Source organism: Equus caballus, chromosome X, assembly GCF_041296265.1.
Source record: "Equus caballus isolate H_3958 breed thoroughbred chromosome X, TB-T2T, whole genome shotgun sequence".
In the NCBI taxonomy this organism is placed as follows: domain Eukaryota; kingdom Metazoa; phylum Chordata; class Mammalia; order Perissodactyla; family Equidae; genus Equus; species Equus caballus.
The window spans coordinates 15,258,053-15,281,603 of record NC_091715.1 but is presented as its reverse complement, the minus strand read 5'-3'; the positions used below and the strand labels follow the sequence as shown (position 1 = coordinate 15,281,603).

Genomic DNA, 23,551 nt, shown 5'->3' with positions numbered 1-23,551 from the left:
AGAAAAAAAAGAGAGTACTTAATGGTTGTTTGCTGACCTGCTTAGCATTAGATAATGTCTGTGAAGGCTCCCGGAGTGCGTCCAGGGAAGCTGGGGCCCAAATATGGAAAAGAGGAGTCATGATTATGAGGTAGGAGTTGAAATTACCAGCGCAAATATTTAAAATGTTGTTTCAGCTCTTTCCTATGCTCCTGGGTTTGGGGTTTCATTTCTGGTGGTGTTGGGAGAGCTGGGACAGGCTAGGAAGGAGGGCTGGGGGGTGTCTTTGTTGTAAAAAAGCACCAGTTCCATGGTGGAGTTTCGAAGGCCACTCCCTTCATAGTATGGCTTTTTTTTTTTTTTTTTGATAACTGAGACTCTCCAGCAACTGGCTTTTTAACATTTCCTAAATCTTACTATTAATCTTTTCGTCTGAGATCATGTAGGAAGATAAGACACCAGGTGGAGACAATCTTCATAGCATTCCTCAGTCTATCGTGTCCCTTTAAAAAAGTGCCGCCTTTCTTCAAAGCCAAGTGTTTCTCATTCTTGTTGCATGTCTGAGGGTTAAAAAAATAAAAGAAACCCTATAAGCAGAAAAAAAGATGGACGTTCCCTCTCCTTGTTTTTTGAAGCTTATACAGTGAGAGAGACGTTGTGCATTGTCACCGTTACCTTCTGCCTCAGGGAGGGTGGAGCTGAGAAGCAGAAGTGCTCAGTGTGGCCTGGGAGAAGGGATTTCTTACAGGGTTCCATGGACTCGTCTGGGTGCCTGTGTCCCTGGCTGAGCCTGAAGTCACTGTAGGAAAATGGGTGTGGGTGAGAGCCAGGACACTTGGAAGCTACCTCTGGCACTCCACCCCCCATCCTCGATGACACAAGTGACTTGCAGGAGAAGCTGGTGTCCTTCCTGAAAGAGAAAGGTCAGACCAGTTCACTGGGCATCCACTGATCGTCTACCATGTCTGGAGTGCTGATCTGAGCCCTGGGGTATAGCCTGGTGGGAGAGACAGACCCAGAAACACACTTTTCCAACCCATTGTGGTGCACACCTAGGGAGCCCAAAGGGAGGGGACCTAAGAGTCTGGGGCAGGATCGGAAGGAATAGATCAGGTGAAGAGGATGGCAAGAGCGACCAGAAGAGGGTGAAGTGGGAGCAGAGGCCTGGAAGGGGAAACAGTTTGATAAGTATCTGGAAGTAAGCCTAGCCGCTGAGTAAAATGGGAAGTTGGGCAGTGAGGCCTGGAGGTTACAGGGGCCTCGCGTGTCGTTGTAAGGAACCTGGACTCTAGAGGTACTCGGGAAGCGCTGAAGGAAGGATTTTAAGCAAGGGCGCGCTGCTGGAGGAAAACTTCCTTCAACCTATGATTTCTCCTGAATGAGCATCCGTTTCCATGTAGCGTTTTAACAGCTTTATTGAGATCTAATTTGCATGCTATAAGATGCACCCATTTAAAGTGTCCCATTCACTGTTTTTTTTTTTTGTATATTTACAGAGTTATGTAACCATCAATCTAATTTTTGAACATGTCCATCACCCCTAAAAGAAACCTTGTACCCAAGCGCAGGCACTCCCCATTTCCACACCCAGCCCTAGACAACCACTCATCTTTGTAATTTCTCCCTTTTATTTAACATTAAGGGAAGTGTTTTCTGAGTGTATTATTTACTTTAAGGAGTCTCTTTGCCAAATTACAAACTCTTGCTCTTGGCTCCCCAGCTACTGCTTAGCCCATTCCTGTCAGCAATGCTTTGGATTGCACGGAATAGAAACCTGTCTGGGACTGGCTTAGACACGAATGTTTGTTATCTCACATAATTGGGAAGCTAGAGGTAGAGTGGACTCCTAGGGCAGGGTGCTCAGCTGCTCAATGTGCCATCAGAGACCTATGTTCTTGCTGTCTCTCCTCCCTAGCAATATTCTGACAGTAGCTTTACCCAAGGACCGGTGTCTTTGTGATTGTCAAGCGGTTGTAGGATGGCATCCATTGGCAGTGGGGCCCTCTGCTCCTTTGTTCACAGGTGGTATGTAGGAGGAATCCCTTCCTGCAGTCTGATTGGGTGAGCTTAGTTCCCATTGCCCACCCTGAACCAGTGATTGGCTTAGAATTAACTAGGCTGCCTCTGGTGCTGAGAATGGGCCCTCTGACGGAGGGGATGGGTGGGCACCTGTGACCAATAGTGGGCTGTGCTGGGGAAGGAGAGAAGCAGGTAGGGAGCCAGCTCTGCTGGGTAGGCTTGTGAGTAATAGTATATATTTTTGAAGCTGACCTTGGCTTTCTGTCTCTGTGAAAAGCGTCATCAATTCAGACCTCACCAATTCAGGAGTTCGTCATAATTTGGTTAGGGTGTGCACTGAAGTTTACCTTTGGACGATGTAATAGTGTGGGCAAGAGTGGGAATGGTGATAATATTGATTTATGTGGGAAAGAAATGATTTAAGTCTCATTAGAAAAACCTGTTTGCTTTAGGATAGAAATGTTTAAATATATGACTAGTAGTAAATAATAGAAAATCATTTTTCTCTAGTTACTATTAGACCCTTGGAATCTCTCCTTGGGGAAAAAAAATCCTATTGAATATGTCGGTATTCAAGTTACTATATGAGCTTGAAATTAACAAAAATTGACTTTCTTTCAAGTGTCATTCACACTTCACTAAGCCAAATAGACATTCTGCCAGTTATTTGGACTTTATTAAATTTTGTTTTATATGTAGTAAAAAATCAAGGTAGGCCTCTGCTTTGCAAGGTAATTTTATTTGATTAGGAGCTGTATTTTCGAGTCTGTTTTGGAGTGAAGTTTGTCCTCATGTAAGTAATGAGCGTTTGCTGGTGCAGATCTTAAATGGTGAGAACGGATGTCGAAGAAAGCAAACACCATATGCCCTTTGTTTCCCGTGCATGTCCCCTCCTGGAGGCTGGGTGGAGTGTTTCAGCTGTCTCGAATAATCTCCATTTTGCTGTTACTGCAGACTTTGTGGTTCTCCAACTCTCTTCTCGCTGATGTTAGTTACAACTTCCTAATTAGGTGGCTCTTCTTCCTCTTTCTCCTCCTGGGTCATAAAGGTTCCACATTCTTAAGTGCCAGAGATTGGATTTATTTTGAAAAATGTGTTTCACTTGATTTGTGACAGAAAGAAGTGCAGGGAATTAAAAAAAAAAAAACCACCCAGTGTGAATGTGTAGTGGGAGGGGCGGGCGGGTTGGGTATGGGACAGGATGCTTAGAATAATTCTGCTGCCAAGTGAATCAGAGAGACTTGCAGTTCTCGGCAAGCACGGAACACACTCCTGCCCAGAGTTCAGACACAGTCAGCCCGAAATCACCATTTCATACTCCACAGAATGGAGCTTTCCGCAGCCAAAGCCCCGAGTGCTGCGGATGCGGCTGAGACTGTAAGTAGGCCATACATCTGTTTTGATTGTTATTGTGTCTGCATCTTTTGTAGCCTGTTGTTGTCCGTAGGCCGGGAGGGAGGCATGATGGAGAATTTGGTCCTGGCTCAGTCCTTCCAAGATGGTGAGCAGCACTGTTTTCCACCTGGACCTGGCTCTCAGTTTTCTTGTTTGTGGCAGAAGGGGATTTCTTTCCTCAAGCCCTCCTCTGTGATAGAAGTGGCTTTTGGCTGAGCTCCTTTTGTAGCGGCATCTGTAAAGATTTTGAACAGCCCTGTCATCTGGTGTGATGGCTGTCTCCTTCTCCTGACTGCTATCGAGGAGTTTTTTCCAGGGGACACAGGCCGCAGACGGCCCCATTCAGTCAAGCCCCCCGCAGGTGGCCCTTTTGTCAGTGAAGTGTCCCTATCCAGGATTGGAAGCAGCTAACATTTCTGAGGCAGCTAGCAGATTTGGGAGTCGGATGAAGCCAGGTGCGGAATCCAGCTTTCCTGTGGTGGGAAGGAATAAAGAGGGAGGAGATAAAAATGAGGTAAGAGGTGGGACAGGAACTCAGCTTGGGGTCTGTTTAGAGCACTGTCCTGTTGCTAGATGCCAGCTGAGGTGGCAGTGGAAGCTCAAATTCTTACTCAGCTAAGTGTAGCCTTGGGCTACTACCAGAAATCTCTCCTTGTCTTACTTCTCTCATCTGAAAATCACGATTATTGCACCTCACGGCATTGCTGGATTGTTTCGGGTAACGAATGTGGAGGCACCTGGCACTTGGTAGGTGCTCACTAAATGATGCGTTTTTGCCCTCCTTACCCCTTCTCCTTCCTTAGCGGGATATTGTACCATCAATGCAGGCAGTGCGCTGGACTCTGTGAAATGCCACCCAAGTTGCTGTCCCCAGCTTGCTTCAGGGCAACCTTTGTGGCCACCGAATTCTCTTGGTTGGTGTCATAGGTTTGATCTTGAGGTTGGTCAGTTGGCCTTGCTCAAGTTCGCAGCCCCAGGTTGTCCTTTTAGTCATGGCCAGGGGAGCCCCCAGAACAAGGAGGTCCCAGGGACAAGGCTTGAGTGGGTCCTGCTATGTCTCACAGATCCGTTTGAGATAAAGGTCATGGAGACTGGGGACCCACGTCAGGAGGCTGTGTTATGAGTCCTAGGGGGAGACTGATAATTCAGAAGAGTTCCATTTCCGGTTCAGCTTTGAGTTTCCAAGTTATGAACACCTATATTCAGCCAGCACAAGCGAGAAGAAAAAGAACAAATAAACAGAGAAAACTGCTCAGCAATAATCTGATTTCTGATTCAGAAGTAGGCATGGGCACTGTCATGGTGACTTTCTATCGAATTGTTTCAGTGAACCTGTTCATGGATTTAGACAGCTGCCATGCACATCCATCAATTCCTAATTGCTTTTCCACCGCTGTGTGTGAGTGTTTGTTTAGGGGACTTTCTAGAGCCTGTCTTGTTAATTAGCTTTACTATGTGCTTAGTATGTGCTAACTGTGAGCTAATTGCTAATACTAGTGCTGCCTCGTCAGTCACAAGATCTCCCACCCCTTTCGGCCATTGAATTCCTTGTATTTCGTCTCATATTTAGGCTAAAAGCTGGCAAGACTCCTCAATAACTGTATCCGTGAGCTCTAACACAGCGCTAATTTTTATGAATGATTTTGGAGACATTGTATGATCTGTACACTTGCTTTTGTATGCGAAGATTGAAGAGTACCTTTTATCTTAACCAACATCAAAATCGTGTATCACGATGTGCCAACCTTCAGTAGCTCTCTGTTGCTCTTCATTGAAATCCACTTTCTTTCTCATGGCCGCTGCACCTTGTATGGTCTGGCGGGTGCCTAGCTTTCCAGCCTTATCGTGGTCGCCTTCCCACTTGGTCACTACCTTCTGCCACACCAGCGCCTCAGCCACCCTGGCTCCCTCCAAGTCCTTTTTTGCTTGTGGCCCAGGCGTTGGCGGTGCCCCATGCTGGGAGCGCCCTTTCTTTGGCTCCTGCTTGGCTCGCTTGCTCCGCTTTCAACGGTTACTCTGAGAAGCCCTGGGCCGTCTTATCTAAAGGGACTTCCTCCATCTTAAGTTTCCTTTCTTCCTTCCCATCACATCACCATATCTAGTTCTTGCAGAGCACTGAGATCACAGCCTGTAAATCCCTGTCGCCTCATTGATTTACTTGGCACTTGCTGCCTCCCCCACTAGAATTCCAGCCCCAGTGCAGCCAGAAGCCTTGTCTGTCTTATTCCATTGGATCCCCATCCCCTAACCCAGTTCTAGACACGTAGTAGCTGCTCAACAAATATTTGTTGAGTGAATAAAGGCTTTGGATGATTAATATAGTGGTTGACTTTTAAGTAGTTTGTGACTGCAAGCTGATGAAGACAGTTCCATCTTTTCTGTGCTGAGCCCTCCCCACCTGCCCCATCTGCCTCCATCAGTGCTCTGGCACTTTAGGAGCACTCCAGACCCCAGGGCCCTGTTCCCCTCTCCTGGCAAGCCCATGACTGGTATCTGGAGTAACCTTCTAACTGTTTTAAGCATCTTTTTTGTTCTCAAAATGAAAACCACCTGTCTTCGAAGTGATTTGCTTAAAACAAATGGTTATTTCTTTACCAAGGCCTTTCTCCCCTTCTGCCTTTCCCCACCTCCTGCCAAGAATAATGGGAAAACTTTCTTATCTTGGAAAGTGGTTTTACCTCTGGTCAGAGTCCAAAGCTGGATGATTTATCACTTTACACAAGTGAGCGGGGCAGTATCCCTGCCCCGCCGCTCTCAAATGTTAGTGGTTTGTTCCCCTGAGGGGCTCCGAGGGGTCACGTGATGGGCCCTCAGCCTTGCACTGCCCCTCTTTGTATATTTCCTTTAAACATCCTTCTTACAGGTAAAGAACCCAGTCCAGGGCACCACATAAATGGCGGCAGGCGTGGGGGACGGTGTCTAAGCAATGCTCTGTGGTGGGCTGTTTGCCAGCTCATTGATATGTTACACCAACTCCAGGGAGCAGATAATATTACCCCCATTTTAGAAATGGTGGAGTGGGGGCTCACAGAGGTTAGGTAAGTTGTAACCAGCCAGCATCAGAACCTAGGTCTGTCTGTCTTCCAAATCCGGGTATTATTTGTTGTGGTACTCAGTGTTTTTTGGGCCTTTTTGGACCATGTCCTGCAGTTAAAAAAAAAAAAACAAAACCTCGGGGGCTGGGGCCGGCCTGGTGGGATAGTGGTTAAGTTCCCATGCTCTGCTTGGGCAGCCCAGGGTTTGCAGGTTCAGATCCCAGGCGCGGACTTACGCACCACTCATCAAGCCATGCTGTGGTGGCATCCCATATACAAAATAGAGGAAGATTGGCACAGATGTTAGCTCAGGGACAGTCTTCCTCAGGCAAAAAGAGGAAGATTGGCAACAGATGTTATCCCAGGGCCAATCTTTGTCACCACACACAAAAAATCTGGCAACTTAGTACACATGTTACATATATGTCCACATACACGTAACTGCAGTGAGTTTCCTAAAACAATAGTTGCCTTCACTGTGTGATACACTCTTGTATTCTCCATTCCATTTTAAAATGCTGGTCAGCATTTGGCAGGATTCCTTTCCTTTTTAAGGCTGAATAATATTCTGTTGTATAGATATGCCACAGTTTCTTTATCCATTCATCTATCGATGGACACTTCAGTTGTTTCCACATCTTGGTTGTCAGGGGCTGGGGGGTAAAGAAAATGGGGAGTTGTTGTTCAATGGGTATAAAGTATCAGGGATGCAAGATGAGTTCGTTCTGGAGATCTGCTGTGCACCATAGTGCCTGTAGTTAACAAGACTGTGTTGTGCACTTCAAAATTTGTTACGAAGGTATATCTCGTGTTAAATCTTCTTACCACAATAAAAAAAATGCTGGTGAGGCCTTTCTAAATTGATTGTGTGGCCCACTAATTGGTAGCAACCTGTAGTTTGAAAACAGTTTGAAAAACATTAGTGTAGATGATGTGTAAAATATGCTTATTTTCCATAGAGGTTTCCATGAGGTAAGCTACTTTAAAAAATGTTTATGGAGGGGCTGGCCCCGTGGCCGAGTGGTTAAGTTCGCGCGCTCCGCTGCAGGCGGCCCAGTGTTTCGTTGGTTCGAATCCTGGACGCGGACATGGCACTGCTCATCAAACCACGCTGAGGCAGCGTCCCACATGCCACAACTAGAAGGACCCACAACGAAGAATATTCAACTATGTACTGGGGAGCTTTGGGGAGAAAAAGGAAAAATAAAATCTTTAAAAAAAAAATGTTTATGGAAGTATAATGTACATATATGAAATGCACATAAGAATACAGCTTGTTGAATTTTCACAAACTGAACACGTCTGTGTAACCAGCACGAGAGCAAGACACAGGCAGTTGATTTAAGCTTCTTTGAATCCAGACAGGCACAGAGTACAGCAGAGCAGATATGCCCTCGATTTGTTCTGAACACTGCACATCCAGCTTACTCAAGAGCATCTCTCTTTTCAGAGGGTCGTATTTGGCATTTCCAGTGATGGGGCCTGACTGGTATTTTAGATCTGACAGCTGCTGACGGAGTGGAACGAGGCTTCTGTAAGGGCCGTCAGAAATGGGCACAAAGGGAGGCTGACTGGCGATGCGTCTGGTGTATGTGAATGAGGAGAAGGAGGGCAGGGCAAGACCCCACAGTTGGGTGCGGACATGTGCGGGTGTGAGGGTTTATGGTGGTAGTAATGGAGACCCATTTTGCTGGAATGGTCGGGGAGGGGGGCGAGGAGGGAAGGGACCGTGTGATTCGAGGCCCAAGCCCCTAGAAGTCAATGAACTTTTGTGTAAAATAAGGAACATCCACCTCTCACAGTGAGTATTGATTTTTAGAGAAAATTGTTTTAGCATACTGAATCAAACTGCTTATTTCTTGGCAGAAGACATAAATGAAAGCGAGCTAGAGGAACTTTGCTTTCATAACGTGTGGGTTCTGTAAGGCTGCCTTGCTGGACAAACCGAAAACAAATTGTCGTAATAGGATGTGCGTAGAAATGAAAGGGAGCAAATACTTTAACGTGCTTTTAAACATTACGTGTTGTTACAAAGTTTTATTAATTAATGCCCTTTGTGAGACCCATTGGTAGCTGACTTCTAGTCAAACTGCAATAGCTTCCTTGAATCGGGGACTTTGGGATAATAATAAATCCTTTTGTCTTTGTTGATTAGATAAGCTCTTACTCATTGTTCGTTTTGTGAAGGAGACTTTGAACTCTTACACACTTGGTATGTGTTTCCTGGAGTCCTTGACCTATAGTGCTCACTGTGGGTTTGTGTTTAATTCTGTACGTGTAACAGAAGTCCTGGGACTGTAACAAACACCCTGTGGAACAAGAGGCGGCGCCCCGCTGGGGCCAGGGGGTAGGGGTATCTGAATTACTGCTCCTTTCTTGGCGCCCACTGTTGTGCCAGGGTGCTAAGTACTTGCTGAATGAACGGAAGGAGAAAGGAAAAAAATCCTAGCTAGCACTTAATAGTGTACTGTGTGCTTTGCCTCTTTTATCTGATTTAGTCATCACAACAAGCCTGTGAGGTGGGTACTGTTAATATCCTTATCTTTAGAGTGACCTCATGTCCTTGTTGGCCAGGGGGCAGTTCTGGTATACGCTGTTGTCCTAGCATTGACGTTGATAACGCCCCCTTTCACTCTCAAATATTCTGGTTCAGAAGGTAAACTATTTCACTCTGGAATTTTCTGATTTGGATAGACAGAGAGGAAACTGAGGCACAGAGAAGGCTTGTCACTCCCTACCGTCACCCAGCTAGTAAGAGCTAGTGCTGGGATTCTCTCCCGAGTCTGACTTCAGGTCTTGTTACTTGATCACTAAGTTCTGCTGCCTCACAACTTAGACCAGGGAATAGGTAGTAATAAAAAGCATTCTTTAGGTTTTTTAGTCTCCATATTTAGTAAAAATCACTGCTGTGATGTGTGACTCAGGGCAGTAGGAGTGTGTGAGGTGAAGACCCGTTGAAACCCTAAATGTGCTTTTATTGGTAAACCTGGACAGTGAGCATCCTAGAGTGATAATACCATTCACACGTGCATGGTGCTGTACAGTTTACAAAAGCCCTCCTCCTGCGTTATTGGGTTGAAACTCCTTGTACCCCTGTGAGGCGAGCAGCGGTATTTCCATTTTACAAAGGAGGGTGAGAGATCCGCAGGATGATGTGGTCACCTGCCTGAGTTGCACAGCCAGAAAAGGAGTTGATCCACGATTCAACTCAGACATTCTGCCTCCATCATCAGTGCATTTTCTGCTATACCAGAGGTGCCTCTCAGCCAGATGTTCTTATACAGCTGTTTGAAGGTGCTGTTGTTGGAGGATTAGGAAGTCATCTGAAGACTCGTTACCCTAACACAGGATTTCTCGACCGGGTGCTGTTGACGTTTTGGGCCATTTAAGTCTATTGTGGGGGGCTGTCCTGTGCACTGCAGTATGTTTAGCAGCATCCCTGACCTCTCTACCCACTAGATGCCGGTAGCATACACCTCCCTCCCTCTCCCAGTTGTGACAACGAAAAATGTCTCCAGACAGTGTCAAATGTCCCCTGGGACAAAATTGCCCCTGGTTAGGAACCACTGGCCTAAATATAATAGCAGCATTTAAAAGAGGGAAAAAGACAGCCTTGAAAATGTTCGACCTGTCATTTTTCCCTCTCTCTAGTTTCTAAGGCATCAGAAAAACTATCAAAAGACCCACAAAGGGGCGAGAAAGGGAACAAGCAACATGTTTCGCTTTGAATCCGCTTCCAGGGAAGAACTTTGGGTCTCCCCAGGAAGGATAAGATAGCCAGCAGTTTTTTAAGTTAAAAAATCACATAAATAAAAATGTTTTTTGTAGAGAAGTTAGAATAGAGATCAACTGAAATATACACATATGAAATCTTCTGTAGTTTTACTGCCCGGAGATAACCATGGTTCATGTTATGCTTTATCTCCTTCTAAACTTTTTCCCTCACACGTGTTTAAATTTGTGTATTATTTTCCAAATAGGGCTGTGCCACAAATGCTGTTATAATCAGCTTTTTTTTTTTTTTAGCTTAAATGTGCCCCAAGTATCTTTCCGTATCTATGACATGGAGCTACAAAGTTTTTAATGACTGCATAGTATTTCATTGTATGGCTACAGTATAATTTATTCATTCCGTCTCCTATTGTGCACATTTCTTTTGTTTCTAATTATGTGTTTGCCACTACACCCAAAACTATGATGAAGATCCATGTGTGTGCACCTAAGCCCTTCACAACTTTTTTTTTCTTATGGAAATTTTAGCATTTGTTGAACAAAATATCTAGTTCGTAATGTGCTGGATTGTATTTTGATCACATTTGATTACATACTTATTACACACCTTTGCCCCTTAAAATCATGAAAATGTGGTGATAAAAATTTGATTATACACGAGGCTTGTAGAATGGAGTGTGGAAAGTTCTTTGGTTTTCTGATTAAATGATGACTTATAAGAAACAATTTAGGTTTCGTGCCTTGTTCATGGAAACCACCGTTGACTGTATCGGGCTGTGTCCTGAGCAGGAATTACGGCCTAGTGAGGACCATCAAATCCTTTAAGATTCTGTTCACTGCTGAGAGAAATTTAGGACTATGTTCTCATGAATTCTCATTGCTCGTGGCTTTTTCTTATATGTGTTTAAAATGATAAACTCATAGTAAAAACATTCAAATGGTGCAGAAGAGCTTAAATAAGTTCCCTACTTTACTCCTCTCTTTTTTTTCTATTCTCCATTTTCTGTGCATATAAAAACATTAAAAATATAGAAAAAAATTTTAAAAACCCACAAACTGGACAACGATATGCAAGGTGTGCTCCAACTAGCTTTTTTCAGTTAATGCATCTTTCTATGTCAACACCTTGTTCTGTTTGATTGGACCTATTTGTGGTGGTTTCAAGCTTTTTCTTTTTCTCCTGCAATGAAGCTCCCTGTTTTATGTGAGTCTGTCTGTAGGATAAGTGCCTGGCAGTGGAGTTGTTGGTTAAGAGTCTGTGTCCTTCAAATTTTCATAGATATTGCTAAATTGCCCTTTCAGCAACAGTATATAGCTTAACTTGTTTCCATCAGGTGTTTTTTTTCCCTTCTGGCATAAACTATGGATTAATAAACCAGGAACACAGAGGTTGAACCTCATCTATGGGAAGGACCAATTGGTTAGGAGGCAACCATAGTCTCTCTAGTGACCTCGTAGGGATTAGTTTTCACCCTTGGGGGTGCTCAGGGGGATGTGTTTTTACTAGTTTTCTCCTGAGATTGGCCTGAAACTGGCTTTTACTTTTTTTTTTTTTTTTTTTTTTTGCTGAGGAAGATTCACCCTGAACTAACATCTGCTGCCAATCTTCCTCTTTTTTTTTTTTTTTGCTTGTGGGAGATTATCCCTGAGCTAACATCTGTGCAAATCTTCCTCTATTTTGTATGTGGGTCGCCACCACAGCATGGCTAATGAGTGGTGTGGGTCTGCACCTGGGATCTGAACCCGTGAACCTGGCCTGCTGAAGCAGAGAGCACTGAACTCAACCACTATGCCACAGGGCTGGCCCCTGGCTTTTACCTTTTTTAACCATGGAGTAAGAAGTACATGTGTAAAGTTGGGAGACAATACCCAGATAAGCAACTTTCTGGTCATATTTGATGATGTGTCTCAATTAGAATTGAGGTGATTAGAAATGGACCCTTGTTACTAAAGAGGTTGCAATTTACTTCTCACTGGGTCTTTGAAATGGAAGAGTGTGTCATTTGGCGTTTGGTACAATGTATCAAATGTAACACATAAATATATAACATGATGAATGTAAATGTAACGTGGTATAATCATTGCATAATCATTTTTCACCCCTCTCATCTCTTCCATAAGGTCTTTTCTGATGTTTCTCTATTCCCTATTTTCTCCCACTCTATGTTCATATATTTTTGCACTGTCCTTATAAAAAATGATAATTATGATTAGTACTGCAGTTTGGACCTTTTATTATCACTTATTTTTAACCAGCTCTGTCTCCCTAATGAAATTTGAACCAACACTTGTTTCTAGTCCTCATCATCCTAACATGGTGTTTGGCACATACATATTTTGACTGGCTGCTCACTTTAGAATTCTCCTAATTTAATGCGCTCGCTGTGTTTGGTAAAGGAGGACCGTCCCTAGACACCCCCCTTGTTGGCCCCCAGAACGGTACTCGTTAAGGTCTTTGTTTCCTCACTCTTCAGAGCGCTGCTTTCCTGCCCAGGGAAGGGGGCACAGCAAGGCGCTGTCTTTTATTGATCTGGGGCTTGAAGCCGTGGAGGATGGCAAATGTTTGAAGACGGTTCCACGAACCCCAGTGGGTACAGCAGCTGCAACAGCCCTGGGTACCAGTGTGAAGGGCCTGTGTTGTCTGCAAAGTCAGGGGCTTGCTATTGGGCACTCCCAGTGTTCACTTGCTGTAGTCTTGGCCAGAAGTTTTAGAGTTGGCCAGAAGTGAGCCATCCTGAGGCTGAGTACAGATAGGAAAGCAGGTCTCAGGGAACTGACTTCTCATATGTCAGTGAACCTGAAATTGGCGCAACTCTTGGGGTTCACCCCCTTTTCCACTGCTTTGGCTAGTGCTGGGAGGTGGCCCAGGAACTTGGGGCCCCTGCCATGGAAGGTGAAAGCTAGTCTGTTTCGATTTGGCCTCTGGCTGGGCTCCTTGCGGGGAGTGAAGGGGCTCCCCTCTGCCTTCTCCCCAGTCCTCTGAGGGCTTATGCCTGGGGCCCTGCTGACACGACTCTTTCAAGAGCTTCCTGAGGAATGACCTGGAACCTCAGCAGAGAGTCTTAAGAAAGAAACCAAATAACTTTCATTTATTTTTTCTTATTGTTTAAGTAATACATTTTCTTGTATAGAAAATAAAGAGGAGTTTTTAGATGCAGGCAGCGTGATCCAAGGAAGATGACCTTTGGAGCCAAATGGTTCTGGGATGGAATGTGAGCTCTGTGACTTTTTCCTTAAGGGGCTGTTATGGGCTGAATTGTGTACCCCCAAAGTTCATTTGTTGAAACCCTAACACCCAGTACCTCAGAGCGTGACTGTATTTGGAGATAGGGCCTTTAAAGAGGTAATGAAGTTAAAACCAGGCCATTAGGCTGGGCCTGAATCCAGTCGGACTGGTGTCCTAAGAAGAGATTAGGACACAGACACCAGGGATGTGCATGCACAGAGCAAAGACTGTGTGAGGACGCAGGGAGAAGGCGGCCACCTGCAAGCCAAGGAGAGAGGGCTCAGATGAAACCAGACCTGCTGACACCGTGACCTTGGACTTCTAGTCTCCAGAACTGTGAGGAAAGAAATTTCTGTCGTTTAAGCCCCCAGTCTGTGGTATTTATTATGGTGGCCCTGGCAAACAAATATGGGTGCTTCCAGCAAGTCAGGTCCTCCGATTTTGCATCCCCCAGCCCTAAAGAGAGGCCCACGACACTTACCTTGCAGAGGCGATGTGAGGGACAGATGTAATACCTGGCTTACAGTAAGTACTCACAAATGTGCTGGTGATAATGCTAATTTAATAGTATAATGATAGAACGCACCGTCCCCTCCCCCACCCAGGTTTTCTGGCCTCAGGTTGATGTGAGGGTTGTTTGGGTTTTGTTTTTTTTTTCACTTTTAAGTTGTTTTCAAACAGTGTTACAAAAAACTCCTGGGATCAGAGGAGGAAGGTACTTCATGGGTTTAGCAAGCAATGAAGTATTTTCTTCTGAGTAATCCTTTTCATCTTTTTAATCTCTTAACATACTGGGGTTTTAGGTACAGTTTTATTTAGGACAAGGATTCTGCTGCTAAAATTGATTGAAAGCAACTGTTGGTGTGGCATAGATACTTACTATACCTAATATCCACTGTATTCGTTTGCTAAGGATGCGGTAACAAAGTACCCCCAACTCGGGGGCTTAAACAGCAGAAAGTTATTGTCTCACAGTTCTGGAGGCTGGAGGTCCAAGATCATGGTGTGGGCAGGGTAGGTGCCTTCTGAGGGCTGGAAGGGGAATCTGTTCCAGGCCTCTTGCCTAGCTTCTGGGGGTTCTCTGGCTATCTTTGGCTCGCAGACACCTCACCTTGATCTCTGCCTTCGTCTTCACATGATGTTCTCTCTGTGTGCACGTCTCTGTGTTCAAATTTCCCCTTTTTATAAAGACATCAGTCCTACTGGACGTCATCTTAACTTGATCATCTGCAAAGACCCTCTTTCCAGATAAGGACACATTCACAGGTACTGGGGATTAGGATGTCAGCATCTTTTGGAGGGGGATACAATTCAAGCCATAACACCAATTATACTGGAACCCAGTTTGCCCCATGTGTACCTCTGCCTGTGGCTGGCAGCTTCCTGGGAGAAGTCCCCCCGCCTGGTCTGCCCCTCTCCCACTCGTCATGCAGGTTTCATCTCAGAAGTCACCTCCTCAAAGAGGCCTTTCATGGCCACTCTCAATAAAGATGGATTGAATGAATGAAATAGATTGCAGAGTAAAATTAAAATGTGACTGAGAATTATGCCGATATTTTGCCCTTAAAAGTGTGAGAAAGCGTCTCTCTACCCCACATAAGTGTTACTTGTAGCTTTCTTGTATATGTTGGCTGTGTCACCACTCCAGATGCTATTGAAATATCATTTTGTGCCTGTGAATTGAGATGTCGGGCACCTTCCGAATGTCGTGATGTTTCCCATTCTGTGTGCAGAGCATGCCAAGAGGACTCAATTTGTTGGATTTGGATTTTTTTTTTCGGCGAGGAAGATTTGCCCTGATCTAACATCCATTGCCAATCTTCCTCTTTTTTCTTTTTTTTTTTTGCTTGAGGAAGATTAGCCCTGAGCTAACATCTGTGCCAATCTTCCTCTATTTTTGTATGTGGGATGCCTCCACAGCATGGCTGATGAGTGGAGTACGTCTGTGCCCAGGATCCAAACCCACCAGCCTGGGCCGCCGGAGCAGAGCATGTGGAACTTTAACCGCTTAGCCATGGGGCCAGCCCCAGAACTGGATTTTTTTTGTAGTGAATCACAGGTTGGATTATGATTTTACAACAACTCACAGAGCAAAACTGGCTAGAAGCCTTCTCTGAAGGACATCTCAGATCTAGAAAACCTGTGGGTTAGGAGTAAGGGAGGGATTTGCTGATTTCAGTTCGTCAGTTAGTGTTTGGTGAGCATGTTCTATTTGCTAAAACTGTGCAGGTGCCGTGCAGATACAGAGGTCGTCTAGGCAATAGTTAGGGCCTCCAGCACCTTACAATTCACATGAAACAGTTGAAAAATATACAACAATACGTGCAAAGTTGTGTGAGTGTGTATAGTATAGAAATTAAGAAGAGAGGAGTGCTCACTGTGGGCCAGAGGGTCCTGAAGAGTTTTGTGGAGAAGCTTAGCTTAGCTGAGGTTGTACCTCAAGAGATCCAAGAAGAGGAGGGGAAACAGCAGTCCAAGATAATAGTAACATAATATTGTTATGCTTTGTAATAGTCCCAGTGTATGTTGAGCTACCTTGTTTCAATAAAATTTTGTTCACAACAGAGGTATGATGTGGTTTATAATAGGAAAATATTGGAAACAACCAAAATGCTCTTCAACTTGGGAAGAATAAACTATAGTACATGCATGTAATGGAATGGATGTTTCTGTTTTTTACAGCCAGCAAAATGAATAATGTTTTTTACTGATGGAAAGACCTCCCAAATATATTAAGTGAGAACAGCAAGGTGCACGACAGTGTGAATGATACATTAACATATGATATTTGCTCAAAGAAACTGAAAGATGCCCAAGAAACTAAGTACAGCCAGGAGTGGTAGTGATAATGACCTGGGAGTGGTAAATTGGGGTAACGGGAGCTGGATTGTATGTATGTGTGTTTATTTATTTTAGAGATTTAAATGATGTATCCTATTCAAAAAGCTGAAAAGAAAGATGGGTATGGCGATGACAGTCTTTGCTCATATTGTTGGTACTCTTAAATTGATTTAAGTGTCTCAGGTGCTTTGCCTTGCTAGGACATAATGAATGAAGATAACTAGCCACACTAGACATCTAAGGGATATGCTCTTACATTCGCTCAGAGAATAAAATTCTCTTGACTAGCTTTTTACTTTTACTGGTTATCACTAGAAATGTTTCAAACATATATTAAAATAGAGGGAATAGTATAATGAACCCACTTGTACCCATCATTCAATTTCAGCAATTTTCAACTGCTGGCCAATCTTCTTTCATTGATTTTCTCTCTTCCTTACTCTCCCCCTCCACCTCTGACTTCGATTCTCTTGAGGGCAATGCCTTTCTGATTGTATTATTTAAAATTATTACTCTCACCTCCTGAGTCCCACCATAGCCCCAGACATGCAGAGCAAATTGGATGCTTGAGGTGGAAAAGTCTTTCTTTAAGCAAATTTGACTCATCTCGTTAGGTGCATTTTACTGTATTTTTTTTTAAAACATGTTAAATTGTGGTAAAATACACATAACGTAAAATTTACCATCTTAACCATGTTTAAGAGTGCAGTTCAGTGGTGTTCAGAGCATTTACATTGTTGTGCAACTTAGCTCCAGAACCTTTCATCTTAGAAAACTGAAATTCTATACACCTTAAAGAACGTCTCCCCATTCTTCTCTCCCCTCAGCCCCTGGCAACCACCCTTCTACTTTCTGTCTCTGTGAATCTGACTACTCTAGGTGCCTCATATAAGTGGAATCAAACAGTGTTTGTCCTTTTGTAGCTGGCTTGTTTCACTTAGCATAATGTCCTCGGGGTTCATCCATGTTGTAGCATGTGTCAGGATTTGTCTCCTTTTGAAGGCTCAATAATATTCCATTCTATGGATATACCACATTTTGTTTATCTGTTCATCCGTCAGTGGACTCTAGGATTGACTTTACTTTTTGCTCCCTCTTAGAATACAGGGTTTTGTGGCTCATAATAATTTCATACCATAGCACATCAGAATGTGGCAGCACGTCGTGATCCTCCAGTTAAGAGAAGAATTCTGAGTGGTTTGAGAATTTTTGTGCCAAATACTTTGTCCTGCAAAGACCAGAAAACCTTCCTTTCTGCCTTGTGACTGAGAGCAACTTTTCCTCTCAAAGTTCTTATGTTGAATTTTGCCTCTCACTAGACTAGATTATGAACTTACAGAGAGTGAGACGGGGTGGGGAGGTGTCTTCCTTTGCCCAGAATCTGGCACTGTGCCTTGGTGCTGGCTGAGTGCTCAGGAAATATTTATTGCAGAATGAACCGTACTTTGGGCAAGGCACATAACCATATATGTGTAGTTAGGGAGTTGAACCGGATGAATTATAAGGCTCCTTTTTGTTCTCACACTGTTTGGGTTCATTATTAAATCTGATGATGAAAACTTCAGATTCTGGAAGACTGGAGAGTGAGGGATGAATTTTAGAGAGATTTTTGGATAAAGATGTTTTCAGTGCCCTTCACATAATATCCCAGAGGGGGTTACCTACAAGTAGAACCATCCCAGGATATAGTATTTCTTAAAATAACATTTCAGATTTGAGATTTCCTCTTTGTGCGGTGGTAATGTTCTTTGATTAACAAAAAGCCACCAGCCAAAAAGTCATGTGAAGTCCAGCTTAGTTGTGTACCACATTTCCTAGATATACATGGATAGAAACAAACCTCCTCTTGACATCATCTTCTTTACAAAGACTCTCATAGGAAGTCTTAGTGATGATCTTACCATGAGAAGAAGTCAAGAAAATAAGCAGCTGAGGAAAATGAACATTCCAGAATTAGAGATCAAAAAAGCTGGTAAGAAAGGATGGAGGGAGATGTGATTTGAATATTGAATCTTGTTGATTTTCTGAACTTTGTGCTGGTTTCTGCATTTTTGTTCTAAGCCTGTTTCCAAAAGTCTCTTGTTAGCAACCAGATGGTCGTCAAATAATTGATATATGTTCATTTTAAGCCCATTTGGGGAAGAGTGGCCTGGATTTTCCAGTAGAAAGATTTAGTAATTCTGTTGGTCTTTGAATGCCAAAAGAGTTTTTTTTGGAAATTGAGTTCTCTAATGTCTTGGAAGTAACCCCTGGAAAATTGGAACCAATGAATTGATTGCATGATGTACTTGGAATAGAAAGGCTATGGATACAGTTTATTTCAGTTACAAGTGTCCAGCCTTAGAAGTGGTTAAATTTGTAAAATTAGATGAAAATTCTTTTTAGTGTTTAGACTTTTCTCCCCTATTTGTTTTCTGAGACTCAAGCTAGTGAGTACTTAAAATACACTCATCTGATTTTATTCCCCATTTTCAGAGAGTCATTCAAAATTCTAGGGTCTGCTAGTCTTTCATCTTACTGAATGCTTTTCAAAGAAAGAAAATTATTTTTTAAAAAGTGGAGTTTGTAATGAGACAAAGGGTCATGAGTTGCCTCCAGGGCAGACGAGCCTCAGTAGTCTGTTTTTGATTGTTGGAAGCTGCTGGTAACCAGCACACTGTGCTGCTGAAAACGATTTAAAAAGGAGTCAAGATCTGTCTGAAACAGCCTATTGTAGCAGTGAAGATCCCTCCACACTGTGGCTGTCAAGTGGCGACAAGATAATGGCAAAGAGCAGCCATGCTGTAGAGAGGCCTTCACAGATGCCCTTTTAATCAGTTGATATTCCTGTGAATGTCACTAGGTGTTTCCAGAAAGAGCCCATCTTGAAAACCATGACCTGGGCCCTCTGTTTATGTGGGGGGGCGGTGTGTAGAAGGCCTTCCTTTCCTCTCCTCCCTCCTGCCACCACAGTGGGCCTGTCTCCTGCTGTTTTGGGTAGTGACCTGGGATCTGGGTGGAACTCACAGCCAGGCCCACAGGGGAAGGACTCTGGCTGGAACCAGCTCCAGATGCCTCATTGGTGGGTAGATTAATTTCCTGTGTCTGCCACAACAATTTATCACAAACTGGGTGGCTAAAAACAACAGAAATTTATTCTTTCACAGGTCTTGAGGTCAGAAGTCCAAAATCAAAGCGTTGGTAGGGCTGCATTCTCTCCAACGGCTCTGGGGAAGCATCTGTTCCTTGGCTCTTCCAGCTTTTGGGGGCTCTTGACCTTCTTTGGCTTCCTTGGCTTGTGGCCACATCCCTCCAATCTCTGCCTCCATCTTCACATCATCTTTTCCTATGTCTGTCTGCTCCTCTGTGTGTCTCTTATGAGGACACTTGCCACTGGATTTAGGGCCCACTCGGAGGATCCAGAATGATCTTGTCATCTCAAGATCCTTAACTTAATTACATCTGCAAAGATCTCTTTTCCAAATGAGGTCACATTCACAGGTTCTGGGAATGAGGATATAGACATATCTTTTTGGGGGGGGTCACCATTCAACCCACTACAGTGTGAATACCTGGCCGGGACGGGGCCTCTGCAGGAACCATGCCGTGGGCCTTGAGGAGGAAGCAGAGGGCAAGAAACTCTTCTTTGGTAACTCTTTAAAGCAGCCAGTGTTTTATTTATTTAGTTAATTATTATTATTATTATTATTATCATTGTGGTAAATTATATATAACATAAAATTTACCGTTTTAAGCATTTTAAGTGTACAGTTTTGTGGCATTAAGTACATTCGCATTGTTGTGCAATAGTCACCACCATCCATCTCCAGAACATTTGCATTTTCCCAAACTAAAACTCTGTATCCATTAACCACTAACACCCCACTCCCCCTCCCCTCAAATTATTATTTGTTTTGAATTCTTTCACTTTCTCTTTTATTTTTAGAAATGCCCTGTGATCATTTTTAAAATCTGTCTGGTCATTTTAAAAACAGTTGTTAAAAAACAACTTTATTGAGGCATATTTTACTTGTCATATAATTGACTCATTTGAAGTACACATTTTAATGATGTTTAATAAATGTACACAGTTGTGCAACTGTCACCACAAAATGCTTTAGAATTTTTTCATCACCCCAATAAGATCCTTCGTGTCCATTTACAGTTAGTTCTCATCCCACCCCCGGCCGCACTGCCTACTGTGTTTTTGTATAGATCTGCCTTTTCCTGATGCTTCATGTAAAGCTTTATTTAAAACTTAAAAATACATTTTTTTTTTCTGATTGTAAAATCTGGAGAAATACAATGCCATCACCTGGGAGCTCCATAGAAAGATAGAATCTCAGGCCCCACCCTAGACCTGTTGAATCAGAATCTGCAGTTTAACAAGACCTCCAGGGGATTCCTGTGTATATTAAACTCGCAGGAGCACTAATACATTGTATTTACTATATTGATCCTTTGTCTCCTTAATATATTAGGAGTGTTTCCCAAAAATCATTAAAACTCTTCAAAGAACATCTTAAATCCCATTGTAAGAATATAGCACAATCTGTTTAACCAGGTACTTCAGGGCAGACACCAGGTTTCCTATCTTTTTTGCCATTGAAAATAAAACTATGATGGCTGTCTTTGTATGTAAATCTTTGTGCACAGTTTCGTATCCACTGTGCTAGGAATTCCATTTCTAGGTTTATCCTAAGGCAATAATTATAGATAAACTGTTGAAATTTAGAAAGTGCATATCAATGCTGATCACTGTAGTTGGTGATTTAATGCACTGTTTTTCTGGAAACTGGACCTAAAGCCGAGCAGATAATGCAGAATCTAGACTGCTAACATGCGATGTGAGAGCATCTGGCTAACTCTCACCTCCATCTTCTTGAATATTAGCTTCCCTGTTGAATGAGATGAATGAATGAATGAATGAAAACACCAAAAAGTGAAGTACAGGTTGTTACTAAGCAGCAGTGAAATAGAAAGGGGCAAAAAGCTGGACCTGTGTGTTATAACTTTCTCATGGGTTGTAATCCTCTCCTGACTAACCTTCCAAACTCCACTCGTCAGTTCTACCCTTGCAAGCAGCCCAACATGTCACTCTGGGAAGCCCCTGCTGCTTAAACAATCTATAGCTCACTACTCCTCATACGTGGGAAGTCATGGTTATGGGAGTGATGGTCTCTTCCTCAGAATGCACTGGGCTTCCGATTCAGTTTTCCTGCTTGTCTCAAGGATCATAGTCACTTAAATATTACTGGTCTCCCTAGTTCTCAGGTCCTTGGGAAGTAGGTGAGGACATCAGGCCTTGCATATCCACCTTTTATCTGCCCCGTTGCCAGGTTCATTGGGTTGAGGAGGAATCAAGTGTGTCTAAGATGGGGAGTCTGAATTTTCCTGTTCCCTTTTCTGCACTGCCATGGTCTTTGAGCTTTCTGCTGCTATAATGTTTCCTGAAAAGAACCAGCTCTTCTTTTTTCCAGGGGCTAGGGGGCAGAGAGGAGTAGTTTCTGAAAGTGCTCGTTCCTGAGGGTTCGGCTCCAGCTCGCTGCTTCAGAGGCTTGCGGACCTCCTGTAACCTCATGGTGCGGGCAGCCTATTTTGTTCCTTTGTATAGTAGTTCTCACACCAGAGCGTGTATCAGCACCTCCTGGAGAGCCTGCTAAAACAGACTGCTGTGCTCACCCCCGGGCCTTCTGGTTCAGCGGTCTGGGGTGGGGCCAGAGAATCTGCATTTTTAACAGGTTCCTGAGTGGTGCTGCTGTTGTGGAGCCCCACTTCCAGAACCACTGCTCTGGACCTCCCCTCTTCCCTTGCAATCACTTCCAAGGAGCTGAAGCAAGACGCTGGAGGCTGGTGTGTTTAAAGCTCCTGCAGCCAGGGATCATGTCCAGACCTCTAGATGTGGCGCCGAGCTGTGGTTTGTGCTCGCTGGCTTGGTGGGTGATACTTAGCTAATAAATGAGGCTTTAGATAGGCCCTTCAGAGTATAAGGAATAGCAGCTCATTCAAATTGCTTCAATTAGCAGGACTGGGGTTACCGAGTCATTTAGGGCAATCGAGGACTCGGGGGATAAGAACAGGAGCCCCAGGTCCTTAGGGCCTCGTGGGAAGCTGATCCAGAAAGCCAGCAGGCGCAGGGCACTCGAGGGCCTTGGCCTGCTGTGCCCCGTTGTATTTCCGTTAGCACAGGGCTGAGCTGCACGCTGTAACCTTTCAGCCCCCAGCTCCTTCTGTTGACTTCCTCTCCTCCCCATAGGATCTTCCCCTCAGCCGGGGCAGGGCAGTTTCTGCCCAAGGGCCTCAGTGGCAGCAGGTTCTTTCCTCACACAGCCCCAGCCCATTGGTGATGGGAGCTGGCTGTCCTTAGTGAAGTGGGGAGTGGGCTGTGGGTCCTCAAATTGTTTTGTCATCTGGAGGCCTCGAGAACTTCCCTTTTCCTTTACCCTCAAAGGCTTGAGGACAACTAATGGGAGCTGGAGAGGGTTAGGGGAGGCGGAGGGAATCTTGATCCAACCTTTTCTTGAATGCTCAGTCATCTCTTAATGGATCTTTCCAGTCTTGGTGGTGGCTGTATGGTCTTTCCGCACCAATTTGGGAGGCAGGTGGCTGCCAATTTGGTATAAATCAAAGGTATTTATTCAGGATGGCAAGGGCTTCTGTGAAAACTCAGAGAGGAATTGGCTTAGAGTCACTTTGTCAAGCTAGATTTACACTTAATCCTATTGTCTGTCAGCCCCGGGACATCACTGCCTCATGGATACCTCCCCCACCTCCCCACCCCCATCTATCCCCGTTCTCTCTGGGGAGTTTGCTCTGGAGATTACATTTGTGAGGCAGTATTTCCCTCCTGCTTTCATTCCTTCCCCAGCATCTTTTAGGTCTGCTAGACCACCTGAGCCAGAATCTACAGGCTCCGGTCATAAAGCATTTCTGTATCAGATTCCCTCCAACAGCGCAGGCTGATTCCAGCTCCCCTGGGGAAGTGTGGCCATTTGTGAGTGTATGCTATTTTGAGAGTTCTGACTTTGGGTCATTTTGAAGAAAGTATCTTCTGAGGTCTTTATTTTCTGTAAACGGACAGAAGCAGGTAAATCATTTTGGGGGGGATGAATTCTCGGCATTCTCTGTCATCCTTTGGGCTAGTCACATTCCTGCTCAGTATCAACTGGGCTCCCTGTAGACTCTGTGGTATAAGGACATCATCTTGTTTTTGCCAGTGTGCAAGGGGTAAATTAGGCTATAGTGCTTGAGAGTGAAATTATTAAATATCAATGGGGGATAATAAATGTGAAGTAGCTTGCAAATCTTTTGATATTATGGCTGTTTCAGTGAAAACACAGCTGCT

General features: G+C 44.1%; 1 protein-coding gene across 8 annotated transcripts in view; it reads left to right on the top strand.

Moving 5' to 3' along the window:
• Positions 1–23,551, top strand: part of SH3KBP1 (SH3 domain containing kinase binding protein 1) — a 315,088-nt gene that overhangs the window by 76,061 nt on the left and 215,476 nt on the right. Inside the window, exon 1 of one of the 8 annotated variants that reach the window (XM_023633587.2) lies at positions 3,041–3,375. The exons of 6 other annotated variants lie outside the window; for them this stretch is intronic. In XM_023633587.2, the coding sequence (XP_023489355.1) occupies positions 3,325–3,375 (51 nt within the window). In that variant the 5' untranslated portion in view covers positions 3,041–3,324. Of the gene's footprint in view, positions 1–3,040; positions 3,376–23,551 lie in introns of those variants that run through there. One more of the 8 variants, XM_070256732.1, reaches the window with a different exon arrangement.